Here is a 19,466-nt window from a genome sequence, read left to right on the forward strand (position 1 = left end):
CAAGCAGGCTGGGGGTGGGGGCTGATCTCTGCAGACAGCCTCTTCCTGATGAGATAAGAAGACATTTTAAACCAGTGAAATGAGGAGATACAATTTATATTTTAAAACTATCATCCTGATAATTTCAAAGGCATTATTAAAATAGTAATAGCTACAGCTCCTCTTCCACATGGAAAAAACATGACACTGTTTGAGTATATCACATTTAGGTTCATGAAAACAAAAGTGGAATTCTTTTTATTTAGCAGAATCCTTCTTCTGGTTCATATTAACAACAAAATTTCATCTTAAGGAGTGTTTTTAAAAATCCAGTAAACTAATTTTTAAAAATTTTAATAAGCCCTGGCTGGTATGGCTCAGGGGATTGAGTACTGGCTGGCGAACCAAAGGGTTGCTCATTCAGCTCCCAGTCCGGGCACATGCCTGGGTTGCGAGCTGGGTCCCCAGTTGGGGGGCATGAGAGAGGCAACCCAATGTTGATGTTTCTCTCCCTCTCTTTCTCACTCTCTTCCCCTCTAAAATAAATAAATAAAAACCTTAAAAAATTGTAATAAAATACACATAAACCTTAACATCTTAACCATTTTAAGGTATATTTTATTGATTATGCTATTACAGTTTTCCCAACTTTCCTCCTTTATCCCCCCTCCACCATACCCCTCCAACCCTCCAGTATCACCCCCCCTTAGTTCATGTCCATGGGTTGTATATGTAAGTTCTTTGAGTCCTGTTTCCTATACCATTTTTTCTCTCTCCCTATCTATTTTATGCCTACTAATTATGCTCCTCCTTCCCTGTACCTTCCCCCCCATCCTCCCTTCCCCCTCCCCACTGAACTCCCTTCATGTGATGTCCATTTCTCTGATTCTGTCCCTGTTCTGGTTGTTTGCTTAGTTTTTGTTTTTGTTGTTTTTCTTTTAATTTCATTTGTTGATAGTTGTGATTTTGTTGTCATTTTATTGTTCATATTTTTTATCTTTTTTTCTTAGATAAGTCCCTTTAATGTTTCATATAGTAAGGGCGTTGTGATGATGAATTCCTAGAACTTAACCTTATCTGGGAAGCACTTTATCTTCCCTTTCATCCTAAATGAAAGCTTTGCTGGACAGAGTAATCTTGGATGTAGGTCCTTGCCTTTCATGACTTCAAATACTTCTTTCCAGCCCTTTCTTGCCTGTAAGGTTTCTTTTGAGAAATCAGCTGATAGCTTTATGGAAACTCCTTTGTAGGTAACTCTCTCCTTATCTTTCGCTACTTTTAGGACCTTCTCTTTGTCTTTAATCTTGGGTAACTTAATGATGATGTGTGTTGCTGTGTTTCTCTTTGGGTTCAACTTCTTTGGGACTTTCTGGGCGTCCCAGACTTCCTGGAAGTCTATTTCCTTTGCCAGATTGGGGAAGTTTTTCTTCATTATTTGTTCAAATAAGTTTTCAATTTCTTGCTGTTATTCTGCTCCTTCTGGCACCCCTGTGATTCAGATGTTGGAATGTTTCAGGTTGTCCCAGAAAATCCTTAGCCTCTCTTCACTTTTTTGGATTCTTGTTTCTTTGTTCTGATCAGGTTGGATGCTTATTTCTTCCTTTTGTTCCAAACTGTTGCTTTGAATCCTGGTTTCCCTCTTGTCACTGTTGGTTCCCTGAATATTTTGCTTTATTTCATTTTGGGTATCTTTCATTTTTCAACCAAGTTCCATGAGTTCTGTTAGCATTTTGATTACCAGGGCTTTAAATTCTCCATCAGATAGGCTGGCAATCTCCTCATTGTTTAGTTCTGAGGTTTTGCTGTATTCTTTCATTCGGGCCATATGTCTTTGTCTTGGTGCAGCTGATAGGTTGTAACGGGGTGGGACCTTAGGTATTCACCAGGGCAGGGCGACTGTCTTTGCCGAGCTTCAGGGCTGCTGGTCTGGTTGTTCTGGCTGTTTTTCTTTAATTCGTTGGTCGTTGGAGTTCCATGCAGTTTGATTTTCTGGCATTTTTTTGTTGTTTACTGATTTTAGATTGGTTGGTATCCTCCTTTTGGTTGTGCGAGGAAACAAAGGGTTTCTACCTGTGCCTCCATCTTGGCCGCAACTCATCTTAACCATTTTTAAGTGTAGAGTATATTAGTGTTAGGTGTATCACACTGTTGTATACAGTGACCAGTTTTAAAGGCCTAAAGGAAAAATCCAGACTGGTGTTGGTGTAGATGAACTCTACACATTATACAGTGGACCCCTGAATAGACAACATGAGTTTGAACTGCATGTGTCCACTTATATGAGAATTTTTCTGTAAATGTATTTTCTGCTTTGTACGAATTTCTTAATAACATTTTCTTTTCTCTAGGTTACTTTATTACAAGAATACAGTTTATGATACATGTAACAGACAAAATGTGTAATCAACTGTTTATGTTATTAGTAAGGCTCCTGGGTCAATAGTAGGTTATTAATAGTTAAGTTTATGGAGAGTTAAGAGTTACAGACAAATTTTTTACTGTGTTTTTGCAACCCCGGGAGGAGGGTGGGTTGCAAAAGCTAACCCCTATGCTCTGTTAAAGGTCAACTGCATATATTAATAGTAACTACTTAAGTAGGTTGCTCTAAATTTCTCCTAGGCCCACTGAACGATGGTAAGATACAAGGCAGAGTGACTTACATGCTTTGCCAATAAATTTGCATGTATTACTCATATAAAAAATGCACTCACAGTAGAAAATTATCACTTGGTAGTTGGTTACCATAAAATAATAAATACAAATTTATGTGATTAAGTTTTAAAGGACCATTTAGATTTTTAATGACTAAGTTAACTCCTTAAATACCCATTATCTCCTAAGGGAAATCATTGCCTCAGATCAAAGCATCCATGTGAGTAACAGATTAACTCTCAAATACAGTAGGTGGATCAGTAAAAGAAAAAAGAATATATTATAGTACACGATTTTAACAATTAGCAGAGTATTTCTATTATTCACATACATCATAAAAAACTATTTGGCCTCTAAATCGGTAATACTGATACTTCCATATGCATTTGACAGGATCGTCACATACTTTAAAATGCTGCTATTGCCTATTACTCAGCAGTTTAAGTAAATGTTAGGTTTTTTTTTTACCTCTGTGAAGAGACGTGCTTCATCAGAAAGCATATTATAATCCTGTGCACATTTCTTTGCAGAATTCTGTAAAAACTTTAAGAATTCAGTAACTTCTTCATTCACATGTTTTTTCATATCCTATTTTTTTTTAAAAAAGAAGACATGTAGAATAAGCAGCTTGGTTAAAAACAATCACCTCAATCGCTGTTGTAATAATTTGGAATTATACAATAATTAAAAGTATCACATCCAAAACAAAAATCACAAAGAAAAGGCTAATTAAAATTATAGAATAATGACATACTTGTTACTAAAAACTCCTCAAAAAAAGAAAGGAAAATGACTAATACTACAATATACACTTTGGAATTAGTAAGCTTATTTTATAAAATGTTCTTGATTAATAACAATGAAAAGCACCCCCAAGTGGAAAAATAAGCAAACAAAATGAATAGGTAAATTACAAAAGAAACAGAAATGTTTCTTATAAACACACAAGAAATACTTATTTTATTGGCAATCACTGTAAATTACTGTAAAACAAGGGGTCACCTTTTCACCCTATCGAATTAGAGGAAAGCAAAGGTAACACCCAGTATTAGTGAAGATATTAAAAACCAAACCAAAACAAAAATACCCTTTCATACAATGGTGGTAAAAAGAAACTGGTTTAAACTTTTTGTAGAGTAATTTACTCATGGGTAAATGCACATCAAAGCCTTAAAGACATGTGTAGCTCTTTATATGGCAGGTTTATTTTAAAAATTTTATCTTAAGGAAACAATCATAGATATAAGCAGAGTTTACAACCATGATGTCAGTACAGCATCATTTACATAGTTGAAAATTTGGAAACTACTTAATTAAAGCAATACGCAAAAATTCTGACTTGGTTCATGGACCCGTGCAAAGCTCTGCTACTAGTACTTAAGATGAACTGGAGAGAGAGATGCTCAGAACAAGAGCAACATGCCTGAACTGTACCAGAACCATTGACTTAAAGCACCATTTTGTCCATCAATTAACCTCCTTACATTTTCCATTTTTGTTTCTATGATTTTTATTTATTTTTAAAGTTTTATTGTTGTTCAAGTACAATTGTCTCCATTTCCCCCTCCAAAACTCTCCTCTATTCCACTTACCCCTTTATAAAACATAAAAGCAAATTTAAACAGTTTCCTAACTTTTAAGTATGTTTTTTACTGAAGCTGAAGAATAGAATACATACCAAATACTGCAGGTAGTCATTTTTATTGATTCCAATAGCTTTGGAATTAGCAGGAATTTTTGAGTATTTAACCAAGAGGTCCACATAAGTCCTCTGCTCTCTCTGTGAGAAACGAGAGAAACGAGGATAAGGAACTCTTGGTTTTGGAAGAAGAACCATTCCAACTGTGGTTTTAACTTTTTCCTTTGCTTGAGTTGCTGTACTAACTGCTGGCTCATTTTCTACAGAGCTTGCTGATGCATTCAAATTTTCTCCCATACGCCTGGAAAAAAAATACAATTTACAAATATGTGCTTTCCACATGAAGATTACTATCATGGAACTTTATGATTCTTAATCACCAGGGAGAATATAGCATGATTAACATAGTAAGTTCTGAATTATTATCTAACTTTGCCACCTGCATTCTGATGTCTAGCTATTTTGTGTAAATTAAGTATTCTGCAGGATAGGATTGCATTACAAGCTCACCTTCAATTATCTGATGGAAAGGAAGAGGCACACTCCTTAGACAAGTCATTCAATTTGGAAGTTTTTTCCCTCCATTGAAGAGAAGTAAATCACTCTTGCCAATTATATATGCAGGTATTTCATCTTTACATTCTAGTTGGTTTACAATGCTTATTAAATTTTTCAGTAAAATATATCACTTACTATGATGAACAAAAGCCAGAGAGCAGGTTATGATATGGTCACAGGCTTGAAGTTAACCAATTCACTGATTCTACCAAACCACTCCAATTAAAGTATTATGAATACAAATTCATTATCTTGTTCATACTGTCTTTATTCCTGATATTCAGCTGTTGTAATCTACATTTTAATTTTTTAAAGTATACATGTAATGGGGTGCAGAGCAGGGATCCCCTGACATACTGCCCACAAACCTTGGTTGGGAGGGGTAGACAATGGATATGGTGTTTAAGATACTTTGCATAACTGTTGCAAGTTGCTAGCTGTGCTACTGCCCTGGGCAAAAGGTATAAGTGGCTTTCAGAGTCAAGTGACTTATGACATACCCAGTTGAGGTGGATGCCCACCCTGGATGCCCATGTCATGGGGAACTCTTGCCCTGACTAAAGATGGCAGCTGAAAGAAGGTAAAAAATATGGGGGAATTGGCAAAAGTAGCACATGATAAGAGAGACTGGATGTGAGATCACTTAGGAAGTTCTGGGCTGAGCATTTAAAATAAGGACAGTCTGAAAGAGAAGGGGATTCTGCCATGTAACCTGGGGTAGTAAGGAGGAATTCCGCCATGAGGTCTGAAAGAGAGGAAGAAGAAGCCACGCAGGAGGAAATGGTATAAGGAGAGAGCTGATGGAGAGGTTCGGGGACCTGCCTAACCAAGCATGGATTCGTGGGAGGGGCTTGGAGCTGAGCTGAACTGTGACCAGGAATGCTGATGCTGCACACTCCAGCTTCCTGGAAGGGTGTACAGAGAAGTCACTCTCTTGGGACATGTGCCTCCCTGGACTCCACCATGATCCAGCGTAACATGGCACATGTTCTCCTGAACCTTACGTGGAGGCTGAGGACAACACACCCCAGATCCTGAAGACGAGAGCTTCTGCAAGAAGATGGAAACTGAAACCCACAAGAGAATCTTCCAGAGGGGATGGAGACCTGTTTGCACAGCCGGCTTAAGAACAGACAGGGACATGGGGAGCTTCTGGGCATGGTTGTGGCTTATAGCCTTTTGTGAAGCAAGAAAAATGCTGGGTCGTGGGACAGCAGGGCTCTGAGCAGGAGGGCTCTCAGCCCCAGAAGGTTGGACTCCTGTAAATAAAAGTCTGTTTCCACCAACATTAATTGTTGGGTCATGCATCAAGGCGCCACATGGACAAGCCCTAGTTCGCTTGGTTGCACGCACACATGTGCACGCACACACACACACACACACACTGCATTTTCTTAGCCTCAACAACTCTAATTTCTATGGCAGCAATTATTCCCTATATTTGGTGGCAAATTTAACAACAATGATAACCCAAGAGAAAGGAAAAGTAATGAGAAAGAGGAATGTCTGTTGATTCATTCTTTATTCCTCCATTAATATTTATTGAGTGACTACTACGTGCCAGACTATATTGGGTACTAGAGATACAACCAACATTCAGCATGATACAATTTCTGCTTCCTGGGACCTTATAATCAAGCAGATAAAATGATTGAGGAAGAAAGAAAATGAAATATGTACATCAATATGATGTGACTATGGACCTCTCAGGTTAGCAAACAAAACATGCTGAATAGGTGACTGAGCAGTATCCTAAGGACATCAAGATTAGGAATTGAGAGGGAGAGGGAGAGAGGCAGGAAATACCCAGAGCAGTGGTTCTCAGTTATAACAGTACTGAATCCTTGAGGACATTTTGGAAGCCTGTGGATGCATCTGGGTTGTCAAAAAAGAGGGAAAGAACTGAAGGAATTTAAAAGTGGGGAATACTTCCTGCCTGTAATGTATGATGGTGTTCTGCACAACTTCCAAAGGTCTCTTCAGGCTTCCTATTACCATATACAAGTCTGGTCTGTTACCTTTTTTTCTTTTATTTACTGACTTTAGAGAGAGAAAGAGATGAAGGGAGGAAAAGGAGGAAAGGAGGAAGGGAGGGAGAGATGGGGGAGAGAGAAAGAAAGAAAGGAAGAGAAGGGAAGAAACATTAATTTGTTGTTCCCCTCAATTTATGCACTCATTGATGGATTCTTACATGTGTCCTGACCGGAGATCAAACCTGCAACCTTGGTGTATCAGGATGACACTTTCACCAGCTGAACTACCCAGCCAGGGCTTGTTATTACTTATCTTAATACATTTTATTCTCTTTGGTTTTCTTATGATTCTTTTATGGCAGTAATTTTCAACCTTTTTCATCTCATGGCACCCATAAACTAATTACTAAAATTCTGCAGCACACCAAAAATATATATTTTTTGTTGATCTGACAAAAATGGGTATAATTTTGATTCACTCACATTGGATGGCTATTATTTTATTGGCTGCTGTCATTTTTTTGAAAATCTAAGGGGAAAGATATCAGAGCCCCTGACAAAATAGTTAAGTACTTCATGTTTTAAAAATCCTGAGGCACACCAGTTGAAAAATCACTGCTTTATAAGTGTAGTTTAAATTACACTTCTTAAATCCAACCTTATTTGTTTTAGCTGGTGCATTTCACTACCTCATTATATCTTCGACTGCACTATTTTAGGAATTTACATATTAATACATATATTAGAATATAAATTGTTTTTCTTTTATTCATATTTATGTATCTAGGATATTATTTCTAATATTATATCTGTGGGTAGTATCAACTATGAATTTCAACTCAAGGTAGTAAAGGAGGTATCTTATTTCTTGTAAGTATTTATGAAAAACAGGAAGATTTTGGCTTGATAAGGTTGAGAATTACCAATCTAGATCTGAACCTGGACAAAGGGTGAGTTAAGCTCCATCCAAAACTAACAATGATTTGTTTTAAATCAACTTTACAATATTAGAATAAATATGGTAAAAATCCCAAAAGTTTTAGAAGAAGACTTAAGGACCCAAACAAAGAAGAAATATTCAAGACCACTTTTTAGAGCTAAACTCATGGATGGAAAATTAATCAAAAGAGGTGGTTAGTAAATGCGAATTAAGAATACTTAGATTGGCTCTGAAAATAATATAGATGAAAGAAGACATATTTAGTGACTAAAGTTTTTCCCATAACTGTATAAAAATAAGCATATTTTAGGTTAACAAAATGAATATTAACTGCTGATCTTGGGAGAAATATATCACAGCAAATTGATTTCTCACTAGAAAATGTCTTGAGAGCTATTCAAACCTCACAGCATTGTGTCCACAACTCTTAACAATACTGCTTCACAGTTGTCTCTTTGAATATACGAACATGTCTGTCCTTGTGGCACAAACTGGCAAATTTAATTAAGGTGCTGCAGCAACAAGATGCTGACTCAGATATGCCAGAGTAGGAATGTCAAGAATTTCTAGCAGTTTAAACTGGCTACATTCAGCAACAATGAAACGGCAGCACATCAAGACCATTTCCGTGTGCAGTGCTGTCAAATCTTCATCAGGGTGCGAGCCAAAAACATCTGACAGGTTTTCTCTGTCCACATTTACAGCATTATATTTTATTTCAGCTGAAGGTTTGAAGTCTTCCCCCTTCACTTTGTCTACTACTCATTCTCCTTTTTTACTTAAAGTTTCTATGGAAAAAAGACAGAATTCAAAAGTTCAAGTTTCCTATTTTTTTAAAAAAGATGTTATTTATTTATTTATTTACCTTTAGAGGGGAAGGAGAGAGGGAGAGAAACATCAATGTATGGTTGCTTTTTGTGCATCCCCTGCTGGGAGTTGGCCTGCAGGGAACTGGCCTGCAACCCACAAGTTTCCTAATTTTTAAGTCTACTGGTTTGGGCAGCTTCTTTAAGTAGCATTTGGAAATGGAGCTTGCGTCTAGTCTTCATCTGAAGTCTACTTCTACCTCCCAAATTTGATTTACTTTTCTATATTAAACATGTTAAAATTTAACAGTTGATTTTCTATTTACAGCTACTTACTCCCTTGTTGGCAACTCAGGTATAAATGTCTACAACCAGACACTTTAAATTTGAAAAGAAGGCAAATGTTTACCTTTCACCGAAGGGTTGCATAAAAACTTCACACTGTTTGAAAGTCATGTAATTAGCATTCTTAATATCTTTTCAAATGTTAGAGAATAAAAATACAAAATTAAGGCTAACAAAAATTTTATATTCTTCCCAGTTTTCAATCAAGGAAACAGTTACAAATTAATACAGTCTGAAAATACATTCCTTACTGTAAAACTTGTAAAACTCAAGGTTAGCAAAAAGGACTAGAAATACATGAAATCAATGCTTTTGTCTTTATTTTTCTACATAAAAGGTAAATTACAATAAGTTATTTTATGCTTTATGGAAATCTACAGAAAAACAATCATATTCTAGGGAGAAAATTTAGGAGTTAGGCGAACCCTAATGCAGGTAAAAGGTCCTCTCCCTCACGTAATCCAGACTATACTCCACACCTGGAATACGCTGAATGGTAGTGGACTTGTAAACATCCATTAAAATAACTAAGAAGTAGTGTCAGGATAAAAAAGATTAATGTTAGAAATTTTTAGTTCAATGAAAAAAAGATGACTGAGATAAAAGTTCTTAAAATTGTAGAATTTTTTTAAAGGTAAAGCTCTATGTTCACCAAATACCAGGATACTAGAATTGGTAGGCATTCTATTATTCAAATAAACAAAGGCAATTCTTTATTAATAAGTTTGAAGAAACTATTTATCCCTAAGACACAGTACAAGTTGAATGACAGAAATAAACACAGATGTACATTTATAAGGAATCTAATGTCTACAGCTCACATTAGCCAACACATAATTACGCGGTTTGGGAAGAATACTGCTTCTAAAATTGCCTCTTTTAAAATATTTTTGAAATTGTCTCTTTAATACAACTTTTGCTTGCTTTTATATGGACCTATGTGTTAATTTGATGGAACCAATAAAAGTGCTTGTTCTGTTAATGTTTTTAATGGCAATCTGGCAATACCTGTCAAAATAAAAAACACATACAAACCCACCTCTTATAGAAATTTATTCTAGTTCTAATACTGGCACATGTATAAAAAGGATGCTGTTTATACTAGTAAAGGAACAGAGATGACCTAAATGAATATCAATAAGGTTAATTAATTGATTCCACAGACACATCCTCAAAGGTTCAAATTCCAAAAGTTGGGTTGAGCCCTGGCTGGTGTGGCTCAGTGGACTGAGTGCTGGCCTATGAGCCAGAGGGTCATGGGGTCAATTCCCAGTCAGGGCACGTGCCTGGGTTGTGGGCCAGGTGCTCAGTAGGGGGCACATGAGAGGCAACCACACACTGATGTTTCTCTCCTTCTCTTCCTCCCTTTCCCTCTCTCTAAAATTAAACAAAATCTTTAAAAAAAAAAAAAAGGTTGGGTTGAGAGTACAAAATCAGTATTTTTTTTTTTTTTAAAGATCCAGAGTCTGATGAGCCAGCATGGTAAGCCTAACAATGAAGATGGCAAACAAGATTGAGAAACTCCGGTCACCAGACTAGGAGGAAAACTAGGAGAGTAAGATATCTCTATAGTCATTAGTTCATTTTGAGAGGAGCAGTCTTAGACTATAAAGGGTGGAAGCCAGATTTACAGTGGGATGTTCTGTGAGGCAAGTCCTCTGAGCTATACAATGAAGGGAAGTTTTTTATACAGTTTTCTAAATCCATTCTCCCAATTTGTCTTTTGGAGAGTTCAGTGCATTTAAAGTAATTGTTGATAAGGACGGACTTACTATTGCCATTTTATTGTTTCAGCATGTCACAGTACTGTTGTCCCTAGTGTCCTTCCAGCATGCACACACAAGTCTTTAAAAGGGTCTAAGCATAAATGGACAAAGAGGTAAGAAAGTAACTAGGAGGGAATCTGGTGACCAGGGATTAAAGACAGGAAAAACATGAACACTTTTAAATATAGGCATACCTCCGAGATTATCGTGGGTTTGGTTCCAGACTGCCGCAATAAAGCAAATTTCACAATAAAGCGAGTAATAGTCTTTTGTACGTAGTGGTCTTGCCTTCGATTTGTAAAAACATAATACCCGTGAAGCCCAATTAAATGAGGCATGCCTGTACTGATCCAGAGAGAACAAAGATATAGGAGTAAGAGGGGATGTTAATTGACAGAAAGGGTACTGAGAAGGCAGGAAAGATGGGGTCCCGTTTGACGAAGAGGCTGAAAATTCACTTCTTTTCTACTGAAAAATGAGGGGACAACAGATGAAAATAAATGTTGAGCTCCCCAGAAGCAACCTAATTCCCCATTTGGTATATTTACTCATTCCTAGTAAACCTGATTACGTAGTTTCAAGATTCATCCACAATACTGTAGAAACCACCGATCACAAAGGAAAGAAGAGCTGTTAGAAGTCAGGCAAGCAGTGAGAAGGGAAAAGGATCGATTAATGGGTATTTTCATTCTGGCCAGGGAGGGGGGGTGAAATGGGGGGGTGGTAACTGGCAGTTCGGTAGTATCTATTAAAATATTATATGCCATCTAACCATTTATATGAATTTATCTCAGAAATGACTACAAAAAATTCATAGATGTAAAGTTTATAATTTCAAAAAAGGAACACAAACATTTTACAACATATAAGACTAAATGAATTAAAAAGTACATTTATGTAATAAAGTAATATGCAATTATTAAGAAGATTGAGCAATATGCAGATATATAGAAAGATACAGAAAATGTTATTTTAAATGAAAAAACAAACTATAAAGTTTTATAGTATTTGTAGTATTATATAGCATTTGTAGTGTCATATAGCAGAGAAAGTTTAATTTTTTCTGTATGATGGCTCTAGTAGTGCTTAGTTGTTTTTAACTTCATTGAAAACAATTTTGTTAGACTGTATTGTGACAGCTGTCATATCAACATGCATTTTAAAAAACTTATCAAAAAAAGGTGTTTTTTGTGCAGCTATTTTAATATTGAAGGTGGAAGAAAATATGCAACATTTAGTGTACTATGCTTTATTATTTCAAGAAAGGCAAAAAATGCCAAGTGAAACACAAAAAAAGATTTGTGTAATATATGGAAAAGGTGCTGTGACTGCTTGAACATGTCAAAAATGGTTTGCGAGTTTCTTGGTACTCCTGACATTTTGGCCAAATAACTCTTTGCCATGGGGCTGCCTTATGCACTGGAAGATGTTCAGCAGCACCCCTGGTCTCTACCCACTAGAAGCCAATAGCAGGAGACAGCCAGCATATACCAAATATCCAAATCAAGAAAGTTATTGGTGAAAATGAAAAATGTGCCTTTCATTTTATGGTAAAAACTAAATGGGCTTTTTGTCCGAACTAATATAATATGAGTCTATTTTTGTTTTAATATCTATTTATCTGTTAATGTGTGGAGAAAGGCCTGAAAAGAGAGGTCTTGAGTTCTTCTGTTTTCTAATTTTTATATTTCTATAATTTGAATGTTTAATAGTAGTTGTAGATATAAAACTTCAACTATCAGAAAAAATAACAACCAAATATGGAACTAGTTAACCAAATAAATAAACATATTACCTGCTGGATAAAATGCACAGTTCTTTTAAACTTGGAGCCATTGAATGATCTTTATAATTTTCTCGAGAAAAGAATGTCTTAAGACCGTTTTTTGAGGAGATATCCCTGCAAAGCAAAGTAATTTACTTGCATTTGGCAATTCAAAATCTCCTGCTAGAGTAAGCAGCATAATGGTATACAATGGTAATTTATAACGACATGCCCTCTGCAGCCCCTTTCCTAGACAATCACCTCTTAATAATTTTAATTTCAAGTACCAGATGCATGAGTTTAGATGTTTTCCTTCTTAAATAGCTTTTAGCACAGGGCCATTCTGAAATTTCCCAATTCCAACAACCAGCTCTGCTTTGTCTTTAGTAACCCATTAAATAAACATCAGAGACACTAAAGTGTGAAAGATAGAACAGATTAAAGTACAATACAAGGTCTGTAGGGGCAGGGTTCACCTCTGGCTCTGGGCATAACACTGTGTCTGGTTACTGACAGAAAATGCTTCTCATTTATTTTTGTTCATGCTCTACAAAGACTGCATATCTCCTGTTTTCATTATCTTGGCAAATGTGATATATGGTGTGTGTCTACCAAAACTATTTCTAGGGTCATATATGATTTTCCATAACATAAAAATTTAGAAACTAATACAGTCAATGTTCACCATTAGTAAACATCCCATAAATGCTAGTTGAATGAAGGAATTAAAAAACTAAGAACACTGAGAACCATTAACCTGGGAAGACAAAGATTAGTAGAATTCTGTGGAAGAGGAGAGTTCGAGGGCTACAATGCTTCGCAAAAGCTCTAAACCACACTTGGTTTCACATTGTCAATGGCGTATAAGAACGCTGTGCTGCATCTGAACACACACTTTATGGCAAAGAGAATTATTGTGTATACCTTCAATTAAATGGCAACTTCTGGCTGGCCCATTCCCCAAATGGAAAATTCTAGCATGTTTGCTCCATATTCATTTCTTACTGTTTTTAAAGGCATTTATCCCCCTGCTCCCCCCAAAAGATTAAAGTATAAATGGTAAAATTAGAATGTCTTACTTGCTATTCACCAGTGCAGTTCTTACTACTATTATGGTACTGTATCTGTGCCATCTCATTACATTTTAAGGTTTTTGCATATCATACAAAAACAAAGCCATAGGCCTCAGGAATTGTGAGCTCCTTGGGGGAAGGGAGCATTGCTTGCAATAAGCAAATACTTACTGAGTACATACTGATTGCATCTTTTTTGAGTCAGGTACCATTTTAATTATTTCTATAATCTCTTCTAACTTTTGTACTTTCCTTGGCTAGAAAATTGCAGATGCTCGGTAAATGTGTGTTAAATTAATTTAAAGCAGCACATATATTAGTTAGATCTCTACAAAGCCACTTATGGTACTTAACTGAGTCCTCTATTTGTGAAGTTCTCATACACTTCTAAAATAGCCTATGCATTTACATGATCACTTGATATAGAGTCTAACAATAAAAAGAAGCTTGTCTATTTTTAAAGGTGGAGTCTTTTTATCACTTGTACAGAAGTGGGTAAGGTTCTTGGGCACAAGAAGATTCCGGCATCTCTCCTTCACTGTGATACAATAAGTATGCCTTGGCTGCTGTGGCTCAGAGGGCTGAGTTCCAGCCTGGAAACTGAAGGGTTCCTGGTTTGATTCCCAGTCAGGGCACATGCCTGGGTTGCCAGCCAGGTCCCCAGTGGGGGCCGTTTGAGACGCAACCACGTTTGTCTCCCTCTCTCTCCCCCTCTCTAAAAGTAAACAATACAATGTTTTAAAAAATAAAAGACACAATAAATACATAGGGGAGTCATACCTAGTAGCAATCTGAGTGCTGACCTGCCACTTTAGAAGATGAAGTGCAGTTAGCTATAATTCAAAAGTGTTCAGTACGTGAAGGTAAGAATGGGGTGAATTCTGAGCCACTGAATTTGTACTTTCTCTGTTCCCTCCACACCGCTCCAGTTTGGGAAGCCTCCTTCCCTAAACCAGCCCAGTCCCACTTTAGTTCTTTGAAGGCGACTGCAATCAGACGTAGCTCACCAGTTCAGCCTCGGTTCACTCACGGCCACAATGGAGCTCATATTCTTAGACTTCTCCTTCACTCTAGCTCACAATTCTGCTGCCTGGTAATGCAGGCTACAGCAGAGGCAGGACTTCTCCAGAATCAACACTCACCTGAGGAGAAACAAAGGGTCAACATTAAAAGCAGGTGATTGTTCCAGTGGTGTTAAACCAGGTGCTGTTAACTCACATCATTAAGGATCTGGTCCTAACACCTACCCTAAAACCGGCAGGACACCTAGAACAGCAGACAGATGAACGTTGCCGAGGCTCTTTGCAGAACAGCAATGATGATGTAGGGTACATTCTCCTCCATTTAATTTACTCCAGGAATGTCACTCTCAGAATACTCACTGAGAAAATAAGAGCGGAAACAGAATGGTGTTCTCACTGCTTCCACACTGCATCACATTATGGCGTGGAGCAGTACGTCTTAACTCAGCTCTCCCCCAGCTCCAATTGCCAATATAAATCTTGCTTTGGGTTTTCCAATCACACCCTGGTATGGGGCATATTCGGGAAGCAATGCAAGCCAAAAGCTTTCTGGAGATCAAAAATCTTTCAAAAAGCACCACCCTTTTGAGGAGAACACAGTCCAGGCAACAAGGGACATTTCACAGGGTCACTTAGAGGAATCACCCTTACTACAAATCAGGCTTGATCACTCCATGTTAGGGGCTCCTCCTGTCACCCTGGACGCACTGATAAGGCATAAGGGAGAAACTTACAAATTCAGGAGTTGGTCTCTGGGCAGGGGGCAGGCCTGACCAGCTCCCAAATAACCCACATGTCGCACTTCGACCCCGAGTGGAGTATGGGAGAGTCAGTGAGGGCAAAAAGAATGGCCCAGGGAACGGGGACTAAAGGAGAAGAGAAACAAGGTTCCAGGAAAGCAGGTAAGGGAGACAGCTAAGCTGGAGGCTGGGGCCGCGCCAGAGCCAGGAGCCGTGTGCGGTCCCAGCCGATGGTGCCGCCATGTTCCGTCCTCCCGCCCCTCAAAAATGCGCCCGCCTGCAAGGTAGCATCCTCCCTTCCGCGTTCCCACTGCAAAGCAGCCTTTCTTCCCACCTCGCGGGCCGCAGTGCCTCTGACCTGGGCTGCGTCCCCACTCCACACACTGTCCCGCGCGCCTCGGGCAGCCCTTATTTAAAGGACGTGCGGGCACCGCGTCGGCACGGCGTGATGACGTCACCCGCGGCGCAGCGGGCGGGGCCCGTGGGACCCGTTACGGCCGCACTGCGACCCGCACACTTGGGTAGTTCAGCGTGGAAACAGGCAGATTGGGCTTGCTTGGGCTTGCGGGTGGGATGGGTTGGGGTGGGGGGTGGGGGGTGGGGGGATGCTTGTCCAGACACGTCGTCCACCTCAGTGATAAATTGGGAAGAGGGCTGGTGACAAGCGTAGTACCGGAAAGGTCTCGACAGACTAATTTTTTCCCCTTAGCTTACGGTTTTGACTTCCTTGACCCCGACACCTCTTCAGTAAAATTAAGAGACAAACTTAGTAGGTTTTTTTTTAAAGGATTCAATAGAGTAAGTGATGAATTGTGCTCAGCACAGTACCTGGCACATAGTAGGTCTCCACTCCCTCCCTGTTCCGGTTTAGATGTCAGTTTCTACCAGCGGCTTGACTGGCTCTCACATCAGTCTTTTTTTTTCTCTCTCCCTTTCCTTCCCTCGTCCATTATGGAAAGATTCATTGAGCACTTGTAATGTGTGCTTAGTGCTGGGAACACCTAGGACTAAGGCCAAACAGTGGTTTTTCCAAGAGCTTTTGATCATTGAGAATCTAAGACATTCACATTAAATGATTCTAAAACAAAACAGGAAGTGTTAAGCTATGCAAGAGGGGTGCGTAAAGATTGAGTGAGTACAGAGAGGGAGAGAAGGCAGCTTTGAATACCTAAAGACATGTATTGAGTATTTAAATGTCCGTTACCACATTGTCCACTTAACATGTCAGCTCATTTGAAGAGTTTGAAGTACGAGGATGATGGGAAAGGACATTCTAAACAGAAACCAGCACAAGGAGTTACATAAACGTATGAACAAAATCCAGTTTGTGTGCTATCAGGAAAGTTGTAAATTTTAGGATGATTCATGCTGTTTAAAATAAGCTAAGGTAAAAATTATGCTTATGTTAAAAACCTATTTTGAATATAAGGACCTTAGGTAGTTTATTTTGCCTGGAATGCAAGGTTTATGAAGAGTAGTAGAAAAGAGTTTGGAGAAACAGGTTGGGACCAGACCACAGAAGATTTGATAAGCCAGACTACGGATTTTGACTTTATTGTATAAGAAATAGATGCTGGCAAGAGAGGGGAGCTTATAAGCAGAGGAATGACACCATTGGATCTTCTATGTTTTAGGAAAGTTTATCTGGCAAGGTAGTAAATGAGTTGTAGGGTAGAGGCTGGTTAGGAGACACTGCTTGTGAAGCCTTGCAGATCAACTAGTGCAATGCTTGGCACCACGCCTGTAGCATTTCTTACTAGGTGAGTGGTATTGATGGCCTGTGCTAGGATGGACATGGAGATAAGGCAATGTAGCAGTTAGTGTGTTGGGAACTAGTTCATAAAGCATTTAGTCACAATCAGAGAGAGTTGGGTGTCCTGTCCTAGTCTTCAACAATTGCTCAAGGACCACTCCAGAACTGTTTAAGCGTTCACGCAGCTGGGATCCACGAGCCCACAGTTGTGTGCTATGGTGACATCACCAGATATGGCCTGTGTTGAGATTCTAGATTAGCATCAAGCAGCCTGCTCTGGTTTGGTGTATCTTGAGTTCCGGTGGTTGCGAGATAGCACACAGAATCAGAGTTTTTACAGCCAGAAGAAACTTTGGAGATTATCTATCCCAACCCTTTCATTTTCCTAGTAAGGAAACTAAGGCCCAGATTGTCCAGTGACTTTTCCAACATTACATGATTAGTGTGATAAAGTTGATTCTAAAAATCAGGTCATGGTCAACGGTGTGAGAATCGACTGTGGGAGCAGGGGGTGGGCTGGGCAGAGGAAGGCAAAGGGGGGAAAATTGGGACAACTCTAATAGAGTAACAATAAAAAATTTTAAAAATAAAGCTTAAAAATAAAAATCAGGTCTCATAATTTCACCATTACAATGTATTAAATATATGCATCTTTTTCCCCCTATATGCTCTGCTTTGTAAGCCAGAAGCAATTTAGTGAAAAAGAACATGGATTTGGGGAGTCCAGCATACATGGGTTTGATCTCAGTTTTCTGCTTAATGGCAGTGGGATTCTAGAACATGTGTTTATTCTTTGAGCCCAAGTAGAGGAGACAGTAACAGCTCACCTACAGGATCATAGTGAGGATTAGAAGTAATATGTAAATGTAAAGAGGGAAAAAAAAGTAATATGCAAAGATTAATGTTAAACAAAAAGTAGCTATTAGTATATACTTATTCTGCTCCCCCCAAACCCACAACACAGTGGACATGGCATTGAAAACAAGTGATTATAATAAAGATAAGAAACAATATCCACACATATTATAGAAGTTTTCATGGGAACACAATGAGGAAGGAATTAATTTTGATGACTGAGACACTTTAGAGACTATTTTGGAGAAGCCTGGTTTACATTGGATCTTGAAGGATGATGAGTAGGAGTCTGCTGAGTAGAAGATAGATTGTGCATTTTCAGGTGTGAAAAATCATAAAAGTGTGAAACAGCATGTTCTGGGGAAGGGGAGAAGTTACTGCCTTACTGTGCAAGTGTGGAGCAGAGGGAATGAAGCTCATTGTAGGAGAGGGGCTAGAGGGGGGTCTTTATGCCGTGCTAGAGAATTTGAGCCTTTGGACTTTATTCTTGGTGATGAGAAAACCTGTGTGTGTGTGTGTGTGTGTGTGTGTGTGTGCGTGTGCGAGAGAGAGAGAGAAAGTGCATGCACGAGCTTTATTGAGGTGTGTAGGTAGGTTTACTATCTACCACAAACTTCGCCCATTTTAGATGTGCTCTTCAGTGATTTTTTAGTAAGTGTGGGGAGTTTTGGAGTTTTGCAACTATTGACATTACCAAATTAAGAACGTTTCCATTACCCTGGAAAGTCATTTGTGTCCACTTTCAGTCAATCCTTGTCACCCTCACCCCCAGGAAAACACTAATCTGATTTCTATCTCTGTAGATTTGCCTTTTCTGAACATTTCATATAAATCAAATTATAATATGTAGTATTTTGCATCTAGATTGTTTTTCTTAGCAGGGTATTTTTTGAGGATCATCCATATGGTAGCAGGTATTAGGTTTTGTAGCTGAGTAGTAAGTAACCCATTAATGGAAATGCCTCATTTTGTTTATCCATTGGACAATTGAAGAACCATAAGGTAGTTTCCACTTTGGGGCTATAATGAGCAATGTTGCTGTGAGCATTTGTGCACAAGTCTTTGTGAGCTTTGTGTTTTCATTTCTCTCGGGTAGATACCCAGAAGTGGAATTGTTGGGTTGTATGATAAATTTTTGTTTAGTTCTTCAGGACACTGTCAAACTATTTTCCAAAGTGATTTTACTGTTTTATTCTTTGGAATTTTAAGTAGAAAAAAATTTGTTTTTCCATTTCTGCTAAACCGAGAAACAAGCAAACCCAGAAGTTGAATGAGAAGCCAATTTCAGTTTGAAAGAATTTATAATGGTAGGTACTTACTTTGAGCATGCAAAATGTTTCATCAGACCAAAATTTCAAAAGAACACTTTAAACTGCAAGCAACTTGCTAAGTGAAGTTATCATAATTGTTAGCAGGGTTGTATTTCTTCTTGTGAACCAAACCAAGATGGAGAAATGTGCAAGATCACCTGCATCTCAGCACATCAGCCAGCAGCCTCCCCAGCACATGAGCACGTGCTGGTCTTTTGAGACCTGGAACGGGAAGCAGGCCTATTTTGCACCAGTCAGTTTGATCCAAATGCACATTAGAATTAGAAGTC

At 38.4% G+C, this 19,466-nt stretch overlaps 1 protein-coding gene across 3 annotated transcripts in view; it reads right to left on the minus strand.

Annotated features, from left to right (window-relative positions):
* Positions 1-15,690, minus strand: part of ICE2 (interactor of little elongation complex ELL subunit 2) — a 65,930-nt gene extending 50,240 nt beyond the window's left edge. The window contains exons 1-6 of one of the 3 annotated variants that reach the window (XM_037054021.1): positions 15,593-15,690; positions 14,744-14,877; positions 14,504-14,638; positions 12,454-12,558; positions 4,310-4,571; positions 3,100-3,219 (exon numbers count right to left, since the gene is read on the minus strand). In XM_037054021.1, the coding sequence (XP_036909916.1) occupies positions 3,100-3,219; positions 4,310-4,571; positions 12,454-12,558; positions 14,504-14,544 (528 nt within the window). In that variant the 5' untranslated portion in view covers positions 14,545-14,638; positions 14,744-14,877; positions 15,593-15,690. Of the gene's footprint in view, positions 1-3,099; positions 3,220-4,309; positions 4,572-12,453; positions 12,559-14,503; positions 14,639-14,743; positions 14,878-15,592 lie in introns of those variants that run through there. The other 2 variants (XM_037054022.1, XM_037054023.1) reach the window with 2 other exon arrangements.
* Between the last annotated feature and the right edge of the window lie 3,776 nt (positions 15,691-19,466).

This window comes from Sturnira hondurensis, unplaced genomic scaffold (assembly GCF_014824575.4).
Source record: "Sturnira hondurensis isolate 20B ecotype Veracruz unplaced genomic scaffold, ASM1482457v3 Scaffold0008196, whole genome shotgun sequence".
NCBI lineage: Eukaryota > Metazoa > Chordata > Mammalia > Chiroptera > Phyllostomidae > Sturnira > Sturnira hondurensis.